Raw genomic sequence first — 19,735 nt, forward strand, 5'->3', positions numbered from 1 at the left:
GGGTCAAGTGATTACAGCAGTTACAAGACCCATGGGACATGTTCACACCAAAACAAAGTGAATAAATTACCTCAGTTGGCGCATGTAATCACTAAGTGACCACAGGGGTCAGACAGAGTGAAACCCTGAAGACTTTCACGCAAAGCCAATAATGAAAATTTATCAGTCAAAAGGAGGTGGGGGGACCGTCCATAATCAGTGAGACAAGCGATAGACTGGAAGCAGAACCAACTCTCCATAAAGCTTGAAAGGTTAGGAAAATGACATTCAAAACCCAAGGGAAAGCTGGAAATAAGATGCTAAGAAACACTCTGGCAGCAGACTGGAGGAGGTGAAAGAGTGAAGTGGAAGTGATCTATGCACTATCAGCAAGTTCAAAATCAAACCAAAAGCCATTTTGGTATCAGAATGACATTTACATGGTACTTGACATCTTTTAAGGGTGTTTCCAAAAATTCATCCTCAACACTCTTATGACACTCTCTCTCTTTGTTGTAAAGAACAGATGGCCAAGGTCAGAAAAGCATTGTATTTTGCCCATGGAGGCACAACCAGGAAGTGCAAAGAAAATCAAACATTTACGGAAGAGAGGCAGTATTTGCTAGAGACTCCTCTGGGAATATGTGCTCAGAAAATATGTGATCAAAAAAGGATCATCCTAAAAGCAATGTGTGCTAATGGTCTGAAGTGTGTGTGTGTGTGTGTGTGTGTGTGTGTGTGTGTGTGTGTGTGTGTGTGTGTGTGTGTGTGTGTGTGTGTGTGTATACTGGAAGGCTAGAGAGGGGAAGGCCTAGTGGGAAAGGCAGAGTTAGTTGTTTTGAAACAGAGGAAGCCTTGGAATGTTTCATTTGGAACATACAGAAAGCTCAGGACTAAAGAGTATGAGTATCATACTCTAAAAGCCATCAATGGAGCTTCCATGTGACCCATTCTATCCTGCTTTAGGTTATCTATCTGATGAATATGAAAACAATGACAGAAAATGTTATAATCGTCTCAACATTTGCAGTGTGATTTACAATAACTGCACTGTGGAAATGCCTGTCAATAGACGACTGGATAAAGAAGACACTTTTTAAAAAAGATGACATGCTGCCATTCACAGCAACATAGAAGTCAGAAGGAATTATGCGAAGTGAAATAAGGCAAAAGGAAAATGACAAGTATTGAATAATTCTGCTAACATGTGCCATAAGAGATAAAAGTGGTGAAAGGAAACAACATAAAAGAAAAATGAGCAGACATTGATAAGAAAAGTAAGGTCACTAGAGGAGGATATGGTGGGGGGCGGAGAGAGAGATAGAAAGAAGGAAGAAAAATAAAGAAAAATGACAAGTTTGTAGAAGGAAGGTCATGATTGGGAGACAGGGAGTAAGAAAAACGAATAAATATCCACCTACTCAGTAAAGATGCACTGAAAACTTTACTATATACAAGGCAGAGAGTGTGTTAAGACCTCATGGGTTAGAAGCAAGATAAACTTTCTTATGATTATGGCACTGAAGGCCGGGAAGAAAGTCCCAGAAGCTGAAGCCAATACCAAAGATTTGATAGCCAAGAAAGCAGTGATGAAGGCTGTCCACAGCCACAAAAAGGACAAAACATCTTTGGAAAACCAAATTTTCATGGCTGAGAAGGTAACCCAAATATCCTTGGGACAGTGACTAAAGGAGAAACTAGCTTGACCATTAAATTCCCTCTGACAACTAAATCAGCCATGAAGAAGATAGAAGATAACAGCACACTTGTGTTCATTGTGGAAATTAAGGCCAACAGACATCAAGTTAAAGGGGCTATGAAGAAACCCTATGATATTGATATGGCCAAGACCAACACCCTGATTAGACTTAATGAAGAGAAAAAGGCATGCGCTCTACTGCCTCCTGACTATGATATCGTGGATGTTGCCAACAAAATAGGGGTCAACTAATCAATCCAGCTGGATAATCCTAAATACAATTTTTCCACCATTAAATTAAGGCAGGAGAAACCTAGCCCTGTTATGGATCTTTCTTTCATTCATCATTCATTATTTTTTTTCTGTCCCTATTATGAACAGTTCGTTTGGGGTCAAGTTCTGTAGTATAGGGAGAGGATCTATTACAAGCTGTATGCACACCTTTATGGAACTTGTCTTCACTGAATAAAAATTTATAATAAGGGGCCAGAGAGAGAGCACAGCAGCCTTTGCCTTGCAAGCAGCCAATCCAGAACCTAAGGTGGTTGGTTCGAATCCCGGTGTCCCATATGGTCCCCTGTGCCTGCCAGGAGCTATTTCTGAGCAGATAGCCAGGAGTAACCCCTGAGCACCGCCGGGTATGGCCCAAAAAAACAAAAAAAAATTGATAAGAAGAAAACATAAGAAGATGAAATCAAGAAGTTACTAAAGGACTGAAGTTATAGGAGAGCAGGTAGGGTGCTTGCCTTGGATCAGCCCACCTGGGATATCACCCGCCTACCTAAGTATGGGTTAGGAGTAATTCCTGAGTGCAGAGCTAGGAGCATCTCTGGGTGTGTTCCAAAACATAAACAAAAAAAAAAAGATATCAATGAGGTGACATTTCATCAATAACCCCCCGATCTATAACTAAATGTTTATGTATAAAAATTCAAGGCTAAAGAAACATTGGAAAAAATGATTAATGCTGTGACCAGAAGATAGGGAAGCAAGGCACTGTGCTCAGCAGTAAGGCCAAAGAAGTAAAAAAAAAAAAAAAAAAAAAGTAGAAAGAGGTGCATCTGGGAGTGAAAGTCTAAAGAGGGAACCAGTTCATAGATAGACTCTAATACTTAGAATGTCACATAGACTTTATTCTCTTGATTCCTAAAATACATTCTGGAAAGTCAATATCAGGGATTATCCTACAGAAAAGGGGTCCAGTATCTTTATTTCTGCAACTTAAAAAAAAAAGATAACAGCATCCACCAATCTGAGTGTTGTGAAAAGTAAATAGAAGTTTGTTTTTGTAAAGGGTCAGGTGATCACAAATATTTAATAAGGGCTACCTTTTCTGAGAGTTACTCTCAGGAAAGATGACTGGAAATCCGCATTTGGTAATTTTTTAAGGGCAAATGGTCAGAATATGCTCAAAAAGTAAAATTGACAAGTTCAGTCTAGCTCAATAAAAATTTGGGGGTCTGGTTAATTACTATGTGATAAGAAATGGAAATATTGGATTATTATAGTAATATATAAAAGACAAATTCAATTTTACATAGGCTGCTTCTGAGGTAACTACATTCTAAGATCATGCATGTATAGTGAAATACCTAGTCTAGGTATTTCTAGTAACCTTACTTTAGTTGCTAATATCTAAAGTGACTCCTTAATATAAAGTGAGTGGTTCAGTCCACAAAACCTGAATGAATGAAAATATTTTCCTATACTTTCCTATGTTTTGTGATGAACTATTAACTAAGGCAGAGAATACCATCATATTGAGGCACAGGCAATTTCTAACCATATGCCTGACCCTAATAACTTATGCAAAATTCAGTAAAACTACTTCAACTCTCAGTTGTACTATCCATTTTACAAAAACAGGGTGAAAATGACTGGCCTGCACAACAGGATACTAACTGCAAGGCTCCCCTCTCCAACTTGATCCCTCTTTCCAACATGCCCCCTTCTGGATTCTCAACCCCACCCCAATACACACCACACTGAGAGGACATAGCCCTTAGAAAACCTTCAGAGCATCTTCAAAGATGTCAAATAGATTTTTGAAGGTAAAAAACTTCATGCTTTGGGATGCAAGGATCCTACTCCAGAATTTAAAGTTATGGACTTTGGGGGCACTATTCTCTTTCACACTAACTGGTTTGGATATTCTGGGAACTTAATCTGTTTCTAAAGAGCTCTTTGTAGTTTCTTTTTTAATATTGTATACTTTTCATACAAGAAAAATTCTCTTCTAGAAAATGTTTATCTGACTTTTCCTGTTCAATTGATAAGGTCACAGGGCTATGTCTGGAGCATGGTTATATTTCTTTAGAAGATGATTCAGAGGGGCCGGGGAGGTGGTGCTAGAGGTAAGGTGTCTGCCTTGCAAGTGCTAGTGTAGGACGGACAGCTTTTCGATCCCCCCCGGCGTCCCATATGGTCCCCCCAAGCCAGGGGTGATTTTTGAGCACATAGCCAGGAGTAACCCCTGAGCGTCAAACGGGTGTGGCCCAAAAACCAAAACCCCCCCCCAAAAAAAGAAGATGATTCAAAAAAAGAGAAGTGACAATTTTTAGAGGTGAAGGTCATAATAGTGGGAACAATGTCCAGTGATGTTAGATCTAATTGTAGCTCTCTTTCTGGCTTACATTTTGACCCTACTCTGTCCTTCCTTTTCCAGATCTCCATCTAGAAGATGAGCTAGACTGAATTTGGCAAGAAAGGATAATAGGGTCTGTCAACTTCTACTTCATTGGGCATTATAAGCATTAATTATCTAATATGCTCAACGGTAGTTTAGTCCTTGGTGAAAAGATGTCACATAAATTAGAGGTATTATAATTAACGTAATTTAAGAAAATGACTAGCCATCACAAAGAGGACTAGATTCACAATGACCACATATAACTAAGACATCAATATCCTCAGGTTACTGATGATAATGTCTTGCGGGAAAAAAATTCTCTCTTATTTATTTGAGTATATACAACTATCCAGGTGTTTGGATTAGTTATTTATTTTATTTTTTAATTCCGAATACCTTTCTTAATTCATTAAGACAGAACAATACTTTAAAGTAATTATATTCTTATAATAAAATAATATATAAAAATTAGGCCCTGAATTCACTTTAGAATAAAAAACATTTCTTCAGTGGGATAAAGGAGAAGAAAAAAGGAAGAATCAATGACTATATGAATTGAGTGCATGCTCTCCTCAGATTAAGAAAGCATAATCTATTAAAATGAGAGATTCAGAGGCAACTACTAAAATCTTAGAATCACATGCTGAGGGAAAAACAAAAGTAATTAAATTGCTTGAAATAAAGTTAAGTTATTATATGACAACTTTAGGATATCAAACTATTAGCTAAAAAAGTCAAACTAAATAGCTAAATGTACAGCATGCCAAATATTTTGTAAGTAAGTTCACATGAAGAAACTTCCTCGGTACTAAGGGCTAAACATTAAGACTCAAAGGTCTATGTTCTGTGGAGCAGCAGCACATCAAGGAAATTCTGTTACAGGAAGAGTATCTTGCTTGTTCTTAAAGCCTTGGATGTTACTCTATATAAAATGACTATTATGTACAAAATAATAGCATTATAAACAATCAAGGAACACTTCCCTAAGTCCTTTCTGTTTTGTTTTTTTTTTCCCCCTTTGGGAACTGTCAGGCACATTACTATAAAGTACATTGCACTAAGGTACTTTTTCATCTGGCTGTTTTCATTCCTAAAGGTTCATCTCAACATGTCCTTTCTAAATCCAATTCTTAACCATTTGTATTATTTCCCTAAATATCATAAAGGTTTTATGCAAAAACCATACCTGAAAAACATTAGGATTACAGGTATAAGAACTCCACCTAAATTTTCCCAAGCCTGGTATTCTTGAGTTTTGTAAGGCAGGGTCAGTGAGCAGGGATGGTATCCAGAAGAAGGAGCGATGAAAAGTGGGCCAGATGAATTTCACATGTAGATGATTAGAGACTGAATGATATCTGTATGTGAGTCTGTATGGGTTACGCCTGTGATATTTGCGAAGGATACAGTACTAGGCTCCTGACAACCAGAGTCATAATTCCTACCCTTCCTCGTTTTTATTGATAGAGCAGACCATGGTCTATTGGATCACTCTTGTATGAGACGTTAAGGCTACTTTCCTGAACAACAGAAGTTCTATTGTCCCAAGAAGAGAAATTTTCTGATGGAGCAGGAAAAAGGAATCACATGTTTTTGGAAGAAGTGCTGCTTTTACTATCCAGTCATTTGTCTATTGATTACATGTATATTATTCTCTTAAATTCATAATTTTCTTGTAGTTTAATATACTATGAATTAATAATTTTATTTCATAGATGGATAAAGATAACAGAATTGATAATGCCATTTTCTTTTTTATAGTAATGCACATAAGAGCACATATAAGCCACCGAACAGTCTACATGGCAGCTCTTCAAAGTACTAATCTGAGAATTGTAGACTGTATTGCTTGGCTTCATTTTTCTCTGTATCATTATTTATAATTTTTCACACTGACTATGCAAAGCTTTCACAACTAGAGTTTGTCTTCACTTAAAAAAACTGCTTACAGGAAGACTTTGCTGCCAAGGAAGGTATCCAAAATTATGTGCCAAACTGTCAAATATTACTCACAATCTAGGGAGAAATGAGAATCTTACAGAAGAAAATTTGACAATACATACTCAAAATTTTTTCAAGTACTTATCATTTGGAACAACAATGCTACTTCTGAGAAGATATTCTATGAATATAATTAGGGATATTTCAAAAAAGATAGCAAGAAGGATGTTTAACACACCAGAGGAGATAGTATTAAAGTAACATGAAATCCTAGAGATGTGTCATAGAGCAACTTCTGCTTATTAAGACAAAATATTATAGGATAACATGCCCAGAACATTTATTATTTTTAAGTCACTATACAAAGAATAAACCATACAGAGTGAAATATGCTTCTGCTGAGGATACTAAAGAGCAACCAGGAAAACTTTAGCAAATATATGCTCCAAATAATAATATGCTAGAAATAGAATTGTACATATGTCTATTTTATTTTTTGCACATGTCAAAAAACTATATTTTTATAACATATGTATATTGTAATTATATTTAAGATATGTGAAATATTATTTTAGGTATATTTACTTATATGTAAAGTTATAATCTATTGAAGGTTATAATATATTTCAGAGTCTATATGAAAACCAAATTATAAATAATACCTATTTTGGCAAAATGTGTCTATATATACATACACCAGTTAAAAAATTCTATAAGGATTCATACTGCAATAAATCTGACTATGGCTAATTTCTGGGTTAATTTCATGCGTTAAATCTGACCCTGGATAATTTCTTTTTCTTCTGTGTTATTCCTTTTTTCTTTATTTTATTTTACTTTTTGTTTTGCTTTGTGGCCACGCCTACTGGCATTCAGGGGTTACTTTTAGCTTAGTAATCAGAAACTACTCCTGGCAGGCTCAGGGAATTGATGCCAAGGATCAACCCAGGTTTGTTGTGTACCAGGTAAACACCCTACCCACTGGGCTATCACTCCAGCCAGTTATTCCTATTTTCTAAGTCACCAGGAATCCATGCTTGAAATGAAATAAATAACATGGGCTGTGAAATATTTTCCTAAAGTCCAACTCCAAAAGTGGGGGCCATGAGCAAGATCACATTGCTGTTGGAACCATGTTCCTAAATATGATTATTCTGAAAGGTTCAAAATTGATTTGTATGTCTATATCTGGCATGTTTGTTACAGTCACACTGTTATAACCATGCCTAACACAATGCTTCTACAAATACATATAAACCCTTTTCTTAAGATTTTCCTTGGAGCTTTTTCATTCTTCCTTCATGGACTAGAGAATCCGAAGCTCAAGCTATTGAATGACAATAAAGAAGAAAGAAAATCCATAATTAAATGGTCATGGCTTTTGGTGCTATGTTAAAAGGGACTTGGTCTGACTAGATTGTTCAATCTAAGTTTTTGGCAAAGACAAAGCCACCCAACAATTATGTCTTTCTAACTATGACACAGGAAACAAAACAACAAGTTCTTTTTAAGTACTGTTGTAGTGATACAAGCTTTCTAGCAATAATCAACTAAATATTATTAAGACAGGGGTCTCAAACTCAATTTACCTGGGGGCCGCAGGAGGCAAAATCGGGGTGATCCTTGAGTGCAAAGTCAGTAGTAAGCCTTGAACATTGGGGGGTGTGACCCAAACAACTAAAAAATAACAAAACAAAATGATTCCTCTAGGGCAGGGCCACAAAATGTACGGAGGGCCGCAAACGGCCCGCAGGTCGCCAGTTTGAGACCCCTGCTTTAAGAAGTAAAAGAAAGGCAAGTAAAAGGAAAAGAACTTCAAGATGTTCTATTTTCTTTTCTTTTCTTAGAATGTTTTTTTTTATTTTGGTTTTATTATTTTTTATAATATATTTAAGCACTATGTTTACAAACATGATTGTAGTTACATGGTCTTAAAGTCTGTACCAAAAATGCAGGCAGAACATCAAGACAGTGCATTTATATTCATTCTCTCCCTCAGTGGTTCCCCATTTATACCCAGTGACTATATTTCAGTCTTGGTACTCATAAATGGGTATACTTTTTTAAATATAATTTTTATTTTAATTATAGTGGTTTACATATCATTGACAATAATATTTTAGGTACATATTAACATAAAATCAGGGGAATTCCCATCACCGAATTGTCCTCCCTCCACCTCTGTTCCCGTCCTTCTTCCCATATCCTCTTTCCATACCCCCGGGGCTGCTAGAATAAGTGGTCCCCTCTGTGCCTAGCTTACTACTTAGTGGTCTTACACCTATTTGGTCTTGGTACCTCCCTTACTTCCCCCCCCCATTGGGAGGCGGGACTAGATAGTTCAAGTTATGCGGTTTTGTTTGAAGAAGAAAAAAGTAATAACCTGGAGAAAAAAAAGAACAAAAGAATCAGATACTCCGGAAATGGGTGGAGTCCTTCTAGAGGCTTTCATCCTTGGTATACTAAGTATGTTGGTTAGACACTGTTGTCTAGTAGTTATGAACCATCACATAACCATATGTGAAGGACTGCACAGATGTTTTATCAACAAGATAAAGGAAGCAACTCACTCTGGAAAAAATATCAGTCATAAAAGATAAATGGAGCTGGGACTCAGCTGTAGAGCACATGCCTCAAATGAATGCATAAACCCTAGGTTTGATACCTTGTATCTGCCCCATTTCATGCCCCAGCCCCATAACCATCCCCCCTATACAAAGAGATAAAGGAATGAATTCTCTTGGAAGAAATGATTGTTCCAGGAAATGGAAACAGGATTTTAGGTTAGGGAAATAAATATGAAAGAGCACACATATTTGGGATATGTAAAGCAAACTGGTGTGGTTTTAAATGGAATTTAGAAGTATACAGCAGAATGAAATGTTAACATTGACACATGGCCGTCTATGCATATCCATAGCTCTGGATGAAAAATCTTTGAAGATTATCAGAAATATACAGAAGATGAGGCAATAGTAGGGATGTCCTCGAACTAACAGTAAAATATATAAGAAAAGAATTAGGTGAAAAGAACTTGGAGGAAAATGAAAGACCACACATGAACCTGCATGTCACTAAATGCTTGACAAACTAAATCCTCGTATCAGAGAATATGAAGACTATCTCATCCTCCTAAGGCTATCTATGTATGTTCTCTGTCTTTGAATGGCCAGGAGCTGCTTTATAAGGGCACTGAAGATTCAAAAGGGAAGAGGAAAGCAATCTTTGCATTTAGTAATCAGCTTCTGACAGTCCCTTATACTCCCTTGATTTTATAAATTAAGTTAGTAGGACTCAGAGGGCTTTGTCATCCTACCCAGTTCTGCTGAGTTGTCTTTGGTGTGCCTAAAACTGGGCTTTGAGAATATCATGCTGTTACGAGCATGACTATTCAGAATTTATGCCAAAACAATAAACTTTTAACGGCTTACAAGACAGTAAACATTGTAACTAACAAGGATCTAAACTTGAAACTTAATTTTTATGCCAAGTCTGCAACTGGGATGCATTTTACTCAGATTAAAAAGATAATATTATATTAATTGAATGGCTAAAATCCCAGTTCAGTTCACCAAAGTCTGTTCCTCTGGCAGCATATCTGAGCATTAATATTTCTGGGATTCTAGGATTTATCTATCCAATTACAAAGTATTTCTTAGAGAAGCCTTATCTCTGACTCTTTTTAACAATCTTCAGCAATACATAGTTATATGTCTCCTGTCTACTCCCTTGAAATAGACCAAAGAAAGAAGCTAGAAGGAGAGACAAGCCTGATTTCTGAGCAACCAGACTGGGGAAAGGAGCTAAACAGATTTTCTGTGGCACTCTCTGAGTAACAGAAACATTTAGTCAAGTCCCCTAAACCACAGCAAAGAGTCAGAGAAAAAGACCACTGAGACAGAAGAAGCAAATATCTCTGAAATTCTATGCAACTTCTCCCTCTATTGTGTTCATTGAAAAATGTTTCTAGGACTGGGGCCATATTAAGAATAACAACTTTTAAAACAATAGATTATTTTAATAATGAGACATTGTTATGATGATCAACATTGCGGTTATATCATTTCTACAAGTGAGGTGGTATTATTATTATTATTATTATTATTATTATTATTATCCTCTTTCGATGAATGAGTATATCAATGCTCTGGAGTTGCAAAGAATTTATTTGGAGGTTCAGAATTCTAACATGGTTCTTCCCAAAATATTGTGATCATTAAATATTATAACAGCTTTCTATTCTCTACACCTGAGTTCTGTCTATTTCTATCCATGTACAATGCTATTTTAGCTCATAAATCACTTTACATTAAAACTTTATTTGTTACATGCCAGGTGATACATAAGATATACTGAGATAAGAGCCAGAAACCACCATCTTTGAACCAACTAAAAATTTATGATACAGGGGTCCTCACACTTTTTAAACAGGGGGCCAGTTCACTGTCCCTCAGATCATTGGAGGGTCTGACTATAGTAAAAACAAGACTTATGAACGAATTCTTATGCACACTGCATATATCTTATTTTGCAATGAAGAAACAAAACAGATACAAATACAACATGTGGCCTGCGGGCCATAGTTTGAGGACCACTGGTAAGGACCTTCTGCTGATGGGTCAGGGTAAAAGACCAGATTAATCAAGGTTTAAACACATCTTTCATATACATTACATGGTTCAACAGTTATTCAGCCAGCACATAAAGCAACCAGATATGCAGTTTTAATTCATAACTAAACTCTGTGGCTTCCTCACTGCCATAAACTCATGTGAAGTGTCACAGTATGGTATAGGAAAGGGCTTACATTGAAGGATCAGATAATCCCCACACTTAACAGCCAAGAGAAATAAGATGGATTACTAAACCTCTGTAAATTTTGTCATTAAGCTGCTGTCACTTGGTGGTGATATTAAGGGGCCACCAGGGCAATGCCCAGTTGTGCCTGGGTGGAGTCAAACAGCAGAATTACACAGTGCTGGCCTCCCAGCTAGCAAATCATGCGTAATAACACTTAAACCATTACTTCTACCTTTCTTCTCTGCTAAATACTCTTGGGTAAATTAGCCCAATTGAATTTCAAATTCTTCATCTAAAAATTGAGAATAACTTTAGTACTCTGCAGTAGATATTATAGCTAACGAGTATCTGGCCAGTAGTAAAAAGAGAATGAAGAAAGGAGTTGAGGAATAGTGAGATGAATTCCATTCACAAAGATTCTAAACTAGAGTAAGAAGATGGAAATCAATTAGAGGGTCACTAGACTCTTGTGTTTTTACAAATTTGCGAGGACCTGTGAGAGGTAAATGCCCTATTATAGCCAAAAGTCTTAAACTGAGTTAGCACCTGACCCCCACCTGCTATGCCCACTGGTAGCTGTTGAGAATCCTTTTTTCAAGTGAGATTTCTGGTTGAGCCAAATGGTCCAGTTCAGCCATACACCAGTCTCCCCTGTGAGCACCAGGAGGTTGCCCTGGTAACAAAGCTATTCTGAATTTTGCCTATAGGGGCCCCAATGTTTCTATTCTGACCCCTGGGCTTCCTCCAGCCTCATATTCTGTGCACCCTGCTGAGATCTCATTCTCCAATCTCACAAGATCACAGGGGAAGTGGAAAAAGAAGAAACTGACCGTGCAACTGAACCAGAGCATTTTATTTTCCTTATCATTTTATTTCCTTAGTTACGGCACATTTCCATTTATAGAGCACATTCCCTTATAAAATCTTCCAGAGTTTACTTCTAATCTACTAAGCAATTTCTCTGACCTCTTCTTGTTTTTTCCTTTTAATATCTCTTGATGGTTCACTCACCACATTCCCCATTCAGTTATTAATGGCCCACAAAAACCTATGAGCAGCAATCATTTATTGATTAATTTACACAACAATTCAAAAAGACAGGTAGTATTAATTCTTAGATCTTCAGAAGCAAACAAAGGGGAAAAATGTTAACTTAGGTGTCCAAGGTTAGTGGCACAACAAGACTATAACCAGGATCGGTTGTGCCTTGCATTTCCTTAAAATTTTTCCCACCATACTTAATACTTCCTTGCTTTACAAATCAACATCATCAATGCAAGCAAATATTTTCTGTGTTGAGATACAGCTGTCTAGAATGATGTAAAACTGTTAATATTTCATTAGAACTATTGTGGAGGGTCTTTGGTAGTGAGAAATATTCAGTAACTTGGCATATCAAAATTGTAAATGTTAACACTATTATAACCATACTAAGATAAAACATTTAAATCATAATTCAACTTAAGTCTGCAAGAAAATTCATACTTGAAAGTTGATCAAGTAAAACATTAGTATCCCTGGAAAGCAACTTTGCAAAGGCAAAAATGAAGAGTTGGACAAAAAAAAATAAATAAATAAACCACAACTAAGAAAGTCACAAAATTTCTCCACATCTCTACATCTGAGTCTTGTGCAAAAATAAGAGCATGGTGAATGTTTGCTATTTCTTTCTATCTTTAATATGATGCCTGAATAGCTACTAAAACTACAGGTAATCAGAAAAATCCAATGTCTGATGCAGCAAAGATAATGGTAAAACTGGTATTTACTGCTAAGAAAGTGTAGAGCTATAATTCCCATGAAAAGCAAAATGCCAACATACAGCAAGAACCATGATGTAATTCATATTTTATCATAGTAATTTAATCCACACACAGTATTTTTACCTTAAGAAATAAGTCAATAAATGCAAAATGTCATGTACAAATAAAATTACAAGGTTTTTGCTAGTTCTAAGGGAAAATGGATATCAATACATATAAGCAATTATTTTTTGAGATTTGCCTTATTAAAGCATAGAACAGAACAATAAAATGTTGCATTGCTATTTAAAAATTAAATGAAAGCTATGGAAAATTGCCTAAAAGCTTACCAATGTTATTAAATGAAATTTTCCAAAAGCAGAACAGGTATGCTATCTGATGTGAAATTTATATAATGTAAATAGAGATGCAAAAACAAACACAAAATCCAGTCTGGTATTAAAACATCTTGCTTATTTTAATTTTTTTTTAATTTGGGTGGGGGAGGCCACACTTGAAAGTGCACCGAGGCTATTTCTGGCTCAATGTGGAGCATACTTAGTAGTGTTCCAGGGACTATAAACAATACCAGGCATTGAACCAGGGTCATAAGAATACAAGCCAAGTGCCTTAACCCCAGTATTGTATTACTCCAGGCTCTCTCCCTTTCTTTTTTCAATATATTAGTATTTAATAAATGTCATGTTTCCTTTACAGAATATATTTGTCATTTAACCAAATATTTTAAAAATCCACAAACTGCTTCAATACGATGAAAAACAAATTTCCAAATTTCTATATTAATCTCTCAAGTACTTGTTGGCTGATCAAAATATGACATTTTTTCTGCTTTCCAATATACAATTCTTCAGTGTCTTTAAAAGATTCCAAATTCATAAAAATGGGGATATAGTATAGGCAGTAGGGATCATTGGAGACTTACATTTAACCCAGGTTCATTCCCCAGCATAGGGACTCCTGATCTTAAGCAGGAGTGGCCCTGGATTCTCGATCAGAGTTCCCGATCAGAGTGGTCCTGGTGGTCTCTGGCACAGCAAGGCCTAAATAGTATTACATCTTTGGGCCCTCACACTGAATTTTCTGTCCTACTTGGTTGAGTATAACCAAGAGTAGCTGGAGGGCCTCCCCCGAAAAGCAGAGGGACTGTAAAAATATTTAAATATTTGCATCTTTCCTTTACCTAAAGGAAATTTTAAAAAATATCTGGTATCAGGGCCAGAGCGATAGCACAGCAGTAGGGTGTTTGCCTTGCATGCACTAGCCTAGGACAGACCTTGGTTCGATCCCCTGCTTTCCATATGGTCCCCAGAGAGCTAGGAGCGATTTCTGCAAGCAGAGCCAGGAGTAACCTCTGAGCATCACAGGGTGTGGCCCAAAAAGCAAAAATAAATTAATAAAATAAAATAAAGAAGGGGCCGGAGAGATAGCATGGAGGTAAGGCGTTTGCCTTTCATGCAGAAGGTCATCGGTTCGAATCCCGGCGTCCCATATGGTCCCCCGTGCCTGCCAGGAGCAATTTCTGAGCATGGAGCCAGGAGTAACCCCTGAGCACTGCCGGGTGTGACCCAAAAACCACAAAAAAAAAAAAAATAAATAAAAAAAAATAAAATAAAATAAAGAGGAAAAAAATATCTGGTATCTACTCTAGCCCTAAATTAACTCCATGATGAATGCCATAATAAATGACCTAGGAGTCATCTAGTCATCTTTTTTCCATAATCTAGACTCAATCCTGGGTTCATTTAAGTAGCCATGGATGTTCCCTTTATCCTTTTTGTCATGGACAGGGAAGTTTCATGGTCCAAGATTTGGGAGCTCCTACCGCAGGAAGTCTTATTTTTCCAGGGGCAGCAAACTTTCCCCAACCCATGGTCACTGAGGAGAGTTAGACCCAAGCAGCACTATGCAAAACCCTTTCCTTCACAAAATGTTATCATCCATCTTCACTTTTTAGCTATGTTCTCCTACTGGTAGGTCAGTTGTAGATCTTTGCTCATCATATTGGGAAGGATTGCAGAGCCAATGAATTAAAAAGAAGTCTCTTGTGAGCCAATGAATGACCTCATTAAAGCAGAATAAGTGAGATGAGATCGGTTTCAAAGCTTTGCTTCCATCCCTCTGCCCCAGCGCTGCTGAGGCCAGTCACTGAAAGGATGCACAGTAAAATTAAATATCTAAAAATTCATCTTTAATTAACCGAATTGGATTAAAGCTAGACACCACCGCATATCATACGAGAAATGGCTGAGCTGGCTTCCAAGCGCTCTAATTCAATTAGGACGCAGTGAGTGACACTCGGACAGGAAAGGTTAATTGGGGGCACCAGAACGCAATCATTCCTTACCTAACCAGTCATTAAACTTCTTAACCTCTGAGGGCAGTCCCAGCTCGGTGAAATCGCCTGTGTGGAGAAGGATGTCCCCATAAGGCATCTGGATACCATCTGTTCTGGAGTGTGTGTCTGAGATGCAGACAAACCGCGTGTGGCCCGCTGGTTTTGGAGTGTCATATGGGATGGGGTCGACCCTAAAGTAGACATAACAGATCCCATAACAGTTAAGCATATTAGAACCCCCATATTTGTCATTGCATACACATATCGACTGTTGTCTGTAAATACATCGAAACTGATGCAAAGGCAGAAGCGACCATTGTAACAAGACACTTTAGATGGGAAGGAGACTGCATCCCCCAACCCTAAACCCACTGGGCAAATCCAAAAAGTCTTACTTACCTGGGAGGAAAATTAAAATGAAAGAAAAAGCTTATAGGTACAGCCGGAAATAACCCAGGAAGCAGATAGAGTGATTAATGGTGAAGTTTAGGGATATTGAGCCCCAACTGGGGAAACAAAATTATGCTATTTTTTCCTCTCATCATGCTCCAATTGATCCCACTACTCATTAGGAAATGGATAACTAATTTATTCCTTCTTAAACATGCATATCTTAAGCAATGAACTAATTTAATAAGAATAGTCTGCATATGCTTTGCCAGTGGAAATGGAGAGAGAAAAAGATAGCACCTATGTCTAATTTCCTTTCCATAATCATTCAATACCTGTATCTTTTCTATTTAGCAGAGATTCAAAAGTCAATTTGTGGGAGGGAAGGGAAAGCCAAAATTTTAGGGCTTTAAAAAACAAAACAAACAAACATTGAATGCTAAAAGAACTTTGTCAAGCTCCTTCTTTACTGTAAAGAATTATCTGCAATACCAGTTATTCCTTGGGTTACTAGGAATGTTAGAATGCCCTAGGCAAAGATTCCATTCAGTGCAAACTGTAAGCATTTTAATGGGTATGTATAGATCTACATGTGCATTAATATATGTATAGTTTTAGAGACCTAAGCACTGTGAAATTACAGAAGGGCATAAGAATCAAAAGGCAAAATGATCCACCCGAAGCAAAGAAAATGAAACAGAACATTCTCATTTAATTGAGTGTAACAAAGTGTGCTAAATAAACTTGGTAAAGAAATGCAAATCTGACTCTTCAAGCATACAGTTTTAATTATTTAAAGGGTTTGTAGCAGAATGCTTTAACTATATTAACTCTACACTGACAGCTTCCTTTAATTTCTCTGCAGAAATGTACTAATTTCGGATTATGGGTGAAAAGAAGCAGTTAGAAATGCAAAGAGAAGGTCACAGGAGAAGCAAATAGTCAATGCAGACATTAAGAGTGTGAAACATTAAATAAAGGACAATATTTCATATCATATAACTTGTTAGTTAACATGCAGCCCAGAACACACTAAAAGCTCAACCATGGATCCCTAAACATGCTGCCTTTACAGGCTTTGTTTAATCTTTTTCACATTATTTTTTTAAAAAAAGAAAAAAAAATCTGCTTTAACAATGGCAATTATAGGGAAGGAAATAAAGAGATCAGTATGCAACTTGCATAGTCTCTCTTTCCTCTAATAGTGATTTATTTCATTTTACCTTTAACAGAGAAGAAACGTAAAACAAATGGGAAGTTGGAAGAAAAGAGGAGGAAGAAAAGAAAGATGGAAAAATTCTCTACGTCATGGGTCTCAAACTCACGGCCTGTGGGCCATTTCCGGCCCTCCATACAACATTTTGTGGCCCTGCCCTAGAGGAATTTTTGTTTTGTTTTGTTTTGTTTTGTTTTAGTTGTTTGGGTCACCCCCCCCAATGTTCAAGGCTTACTACTGACTTTGCACTCAAGGATCACCCCGACTTTGCCTCCTGCAGCCCCCATGTAAATTGAGTTTGAGACCCCTGCTCTAAGTGATCAATGCATTGAGTCCAGCTAAAAACCAAAAAAGTTTAACTTCTACCAAAAAAAATGAAAGGAATTTTTTGGTCAACATTCAAATTTAAAATGCTAGTACATTGTACTAGCAAAAGCCATCAATTCATTAATAGTACAGGAGACTTCCTTAATAATATCCAATGTGTGTCTGATTTTGTGTCTGATTAAAATTAGATTCAATATCGATTATTCTTCACATTCTATTCAATGATTCTTTTACATGAAGCTTCCCATAGGAAAAATGACTATATCGTGCTTCAGTTATAGATAATGTTCTACTCCTACACCTAAAAAGATAAGGAGCTCACTAAAATGGAATGTGAACATTTATACTTAACAAATATTTATTTAAAATTTACAAAAAAAAGCAATCACTGAACCTTGCAAGATATGAGCAACAATATGACATACAATATACATAATGTACATACATAGCATACCATGCATACTTATATCTTACACATATACAAATAAACATGCATAATATTCTAATAATGTCAATACAGACCCCTTTCTTTCTTTTCATAAGCCAAATAAGTTACAGGGACAATTACTGAACTAAAATCCTTCTTAGGTAAATGTAAATTCAACAGAAATATGTCATAATCCCTATCACTTTAAATGTACTAACCAGAATATCCTATGATTCTATAAATTTACTCTGTTTAGAGAAACAAATAAATCATCACACAGTAAATAATTTTTTTCCATCTTGCCTCTATATATTTCTTAAATTATTGAAATACCAATATTTTCCTCTGTCCCACTTCCATTTCCATCCTCCTGCATCCTCCTGACAAATATTGCTATTTAGCAGAATTAAAAACAGAATCAGGACAAATAATGGAAAAAGAGAAGTTTAAGAATACTTTTTTTAATACTGAGAAACAAAATGCACACATGCTTTGCATATGCTAGGGTCCCAGGTTCAGTTCCTGGCATTTCATGGTCCCATGATGCTACCAAAAGTAGACCATGACACCCTTGGATGTGGCCCCAAAACGAAAACAAAAAGAAGACACATCTTCTCAGCTTTGAGCTGAAATAAAACAAATGAATACACAGTACATAGGATCACTGTGTACAGAAAAAGCTGACGCAGCAATGCCACCAATCTGATGTTATCTAAGAGTAGTAACAAGTTGCAGACATCTGGGAGAATGCAGAGGATCAATTCAACGAAAGCTATCAAGAGGCAAGAGCAGAATTTATATCCCCGAACCATTGATGCCTTTATTTACCCACAGATAATGAAGGTGACAAGACAAAGACAAGGCAATGCAGCCTGTCTGAAGTTCACTATGGGGACCTCCCCTATGTGTGTGTGTGTGTGTGTGTGTGTGTGTGTGTGTGTGTGTGTGTGTGTGTATGTATGTATCACAAAACGGAAATTCCCCAGCCAAAGATATTTCTGAGCTAAAAGTAAAGTGTACTAAGAGTAGCAAACTTGCAATGGATATCATTAAAGTGAGATAAATCCAAGCAAACTGCCACTGCCAAACATGGCATTTGGTAAATGCTTTAAAAAAGGACAAACGTTTTTGGGGGCTGTAGAAATATTTCTAAGAGAGATCCTGACTACTACTTGTGGATCTACCTGCTCTTATTAAATATGGGGAGATCCTCAAGCTCCCTTTTCCCTCTCTGAGTTAACAACCTTAGTGCTTACTGTTTATACCACTGACTTCTCAAATGACCTAACATTTCCCCTAAGGCATCATGTCAAGTAGCCAAGCAAGTGAGTCTCTTACCAAAGCAATCAAACCCCCAGAGCCAGATTCAAATATCAGAGAGAGATTTTCACGTACATTTGAGTACACCCAGGGGAAAACAAGATGACATGGGAAGATGAGAAGAAAACACAGCATCGTAAAATCCCAGAGCTGGACAAAACTGAGGGGGGTGTCTAGTTCAAGGCTTTATGTGAAGCTTGAATCCCTTCTACCCCTTGCTGACCTCACTGACATAAAATTTCCTTTCAGGGGAGTTCCTGAATCTCCACAGTTCCCCACCCCACCCACAACAAGCAATGGAGCCCATTTGGATTTAGCTCTCCTTGTAGGAAGCTTCTTTCCTAGAGCCTGCACCTCAGAAAAAGCAGAGCAGGCTCCAAACAGACTTGGCCAGAAACCTGAAGCCTAAGTAACTGTTGAGGTGGAGTTATCTGCTTCTGGAGGGTTATTTCATTCTTGAAAGCTTAAAACCATTTTCTCTTCTAGAAATAGGAGGAGTGTGGGGTGAGGTGGTGGTGGTGGTGGGGGGAGCCTAATATGTCTTGCTGCAGTAAGAATTTCAATACAGCTCTGGGTCTAGCATCGAGGACATGCTCATGGATTCAGGAGCAGAATGAGACATGCATGAAGAGCTAGAGACAGACAGGCTCTGAATGCCACATGCTACACTGACTCACTCACAACCCGTGCAACACCCTGCAAGGGGTTGTAACTCCCAGGTTTTGGTTTCCTCATCAGTTAAATATATCTAAAAACAGTACCTACCGCATAGAACTGCTGAGCAGACAAAAAGAGCTATTGTGCTCAAAGCATTTAGAACATTGCCTGGCCAGGAATGCAGAAAACAATTCATGGTTGGTGCTGTTTTTCACCTAGTTAGTAGCTTTTTTTGTGCCTGGTAATTTCAGT

At 37.2% G+C, this 19,735-nt stretch overlaps 1 protein-coding gene across 1 annotated transcript in view; it reads right to left on the minus strand.

Moving 5' to 3' along the window:
• Positions 1-19,735, minus strand: part of MPPED2 (metallophosphoesterase domain containing 2) — a 228,400-nt gene that overhangs the window by 155,320 nt on the left and 53,345 nt on the right. The window contains exon 3 of the mRNA XM_049780097.1: positions 15,156-15,337. Coding sequence (XP_049636054.1) covers positions 15,156-15,337 — 182 coding nt within the window. The remainder of the gene's footprint in view (positions 1-15,155; positions 15,338-19,735) is intronic.

Source organism: Suncus etruscus, chromosome 9, assembly GCF_024139225.1.
Source record: "Suncus etruscus isolate mSunEtr1 chromosome 9, mSunEtr1.pri.cur, whole genome shotgun sequence".
NCBI lineage: Eukaryota > Metazoa > Chordata > Mammalia > Eulipotyphla > Soricidae > Suncus > Suncus etruscus.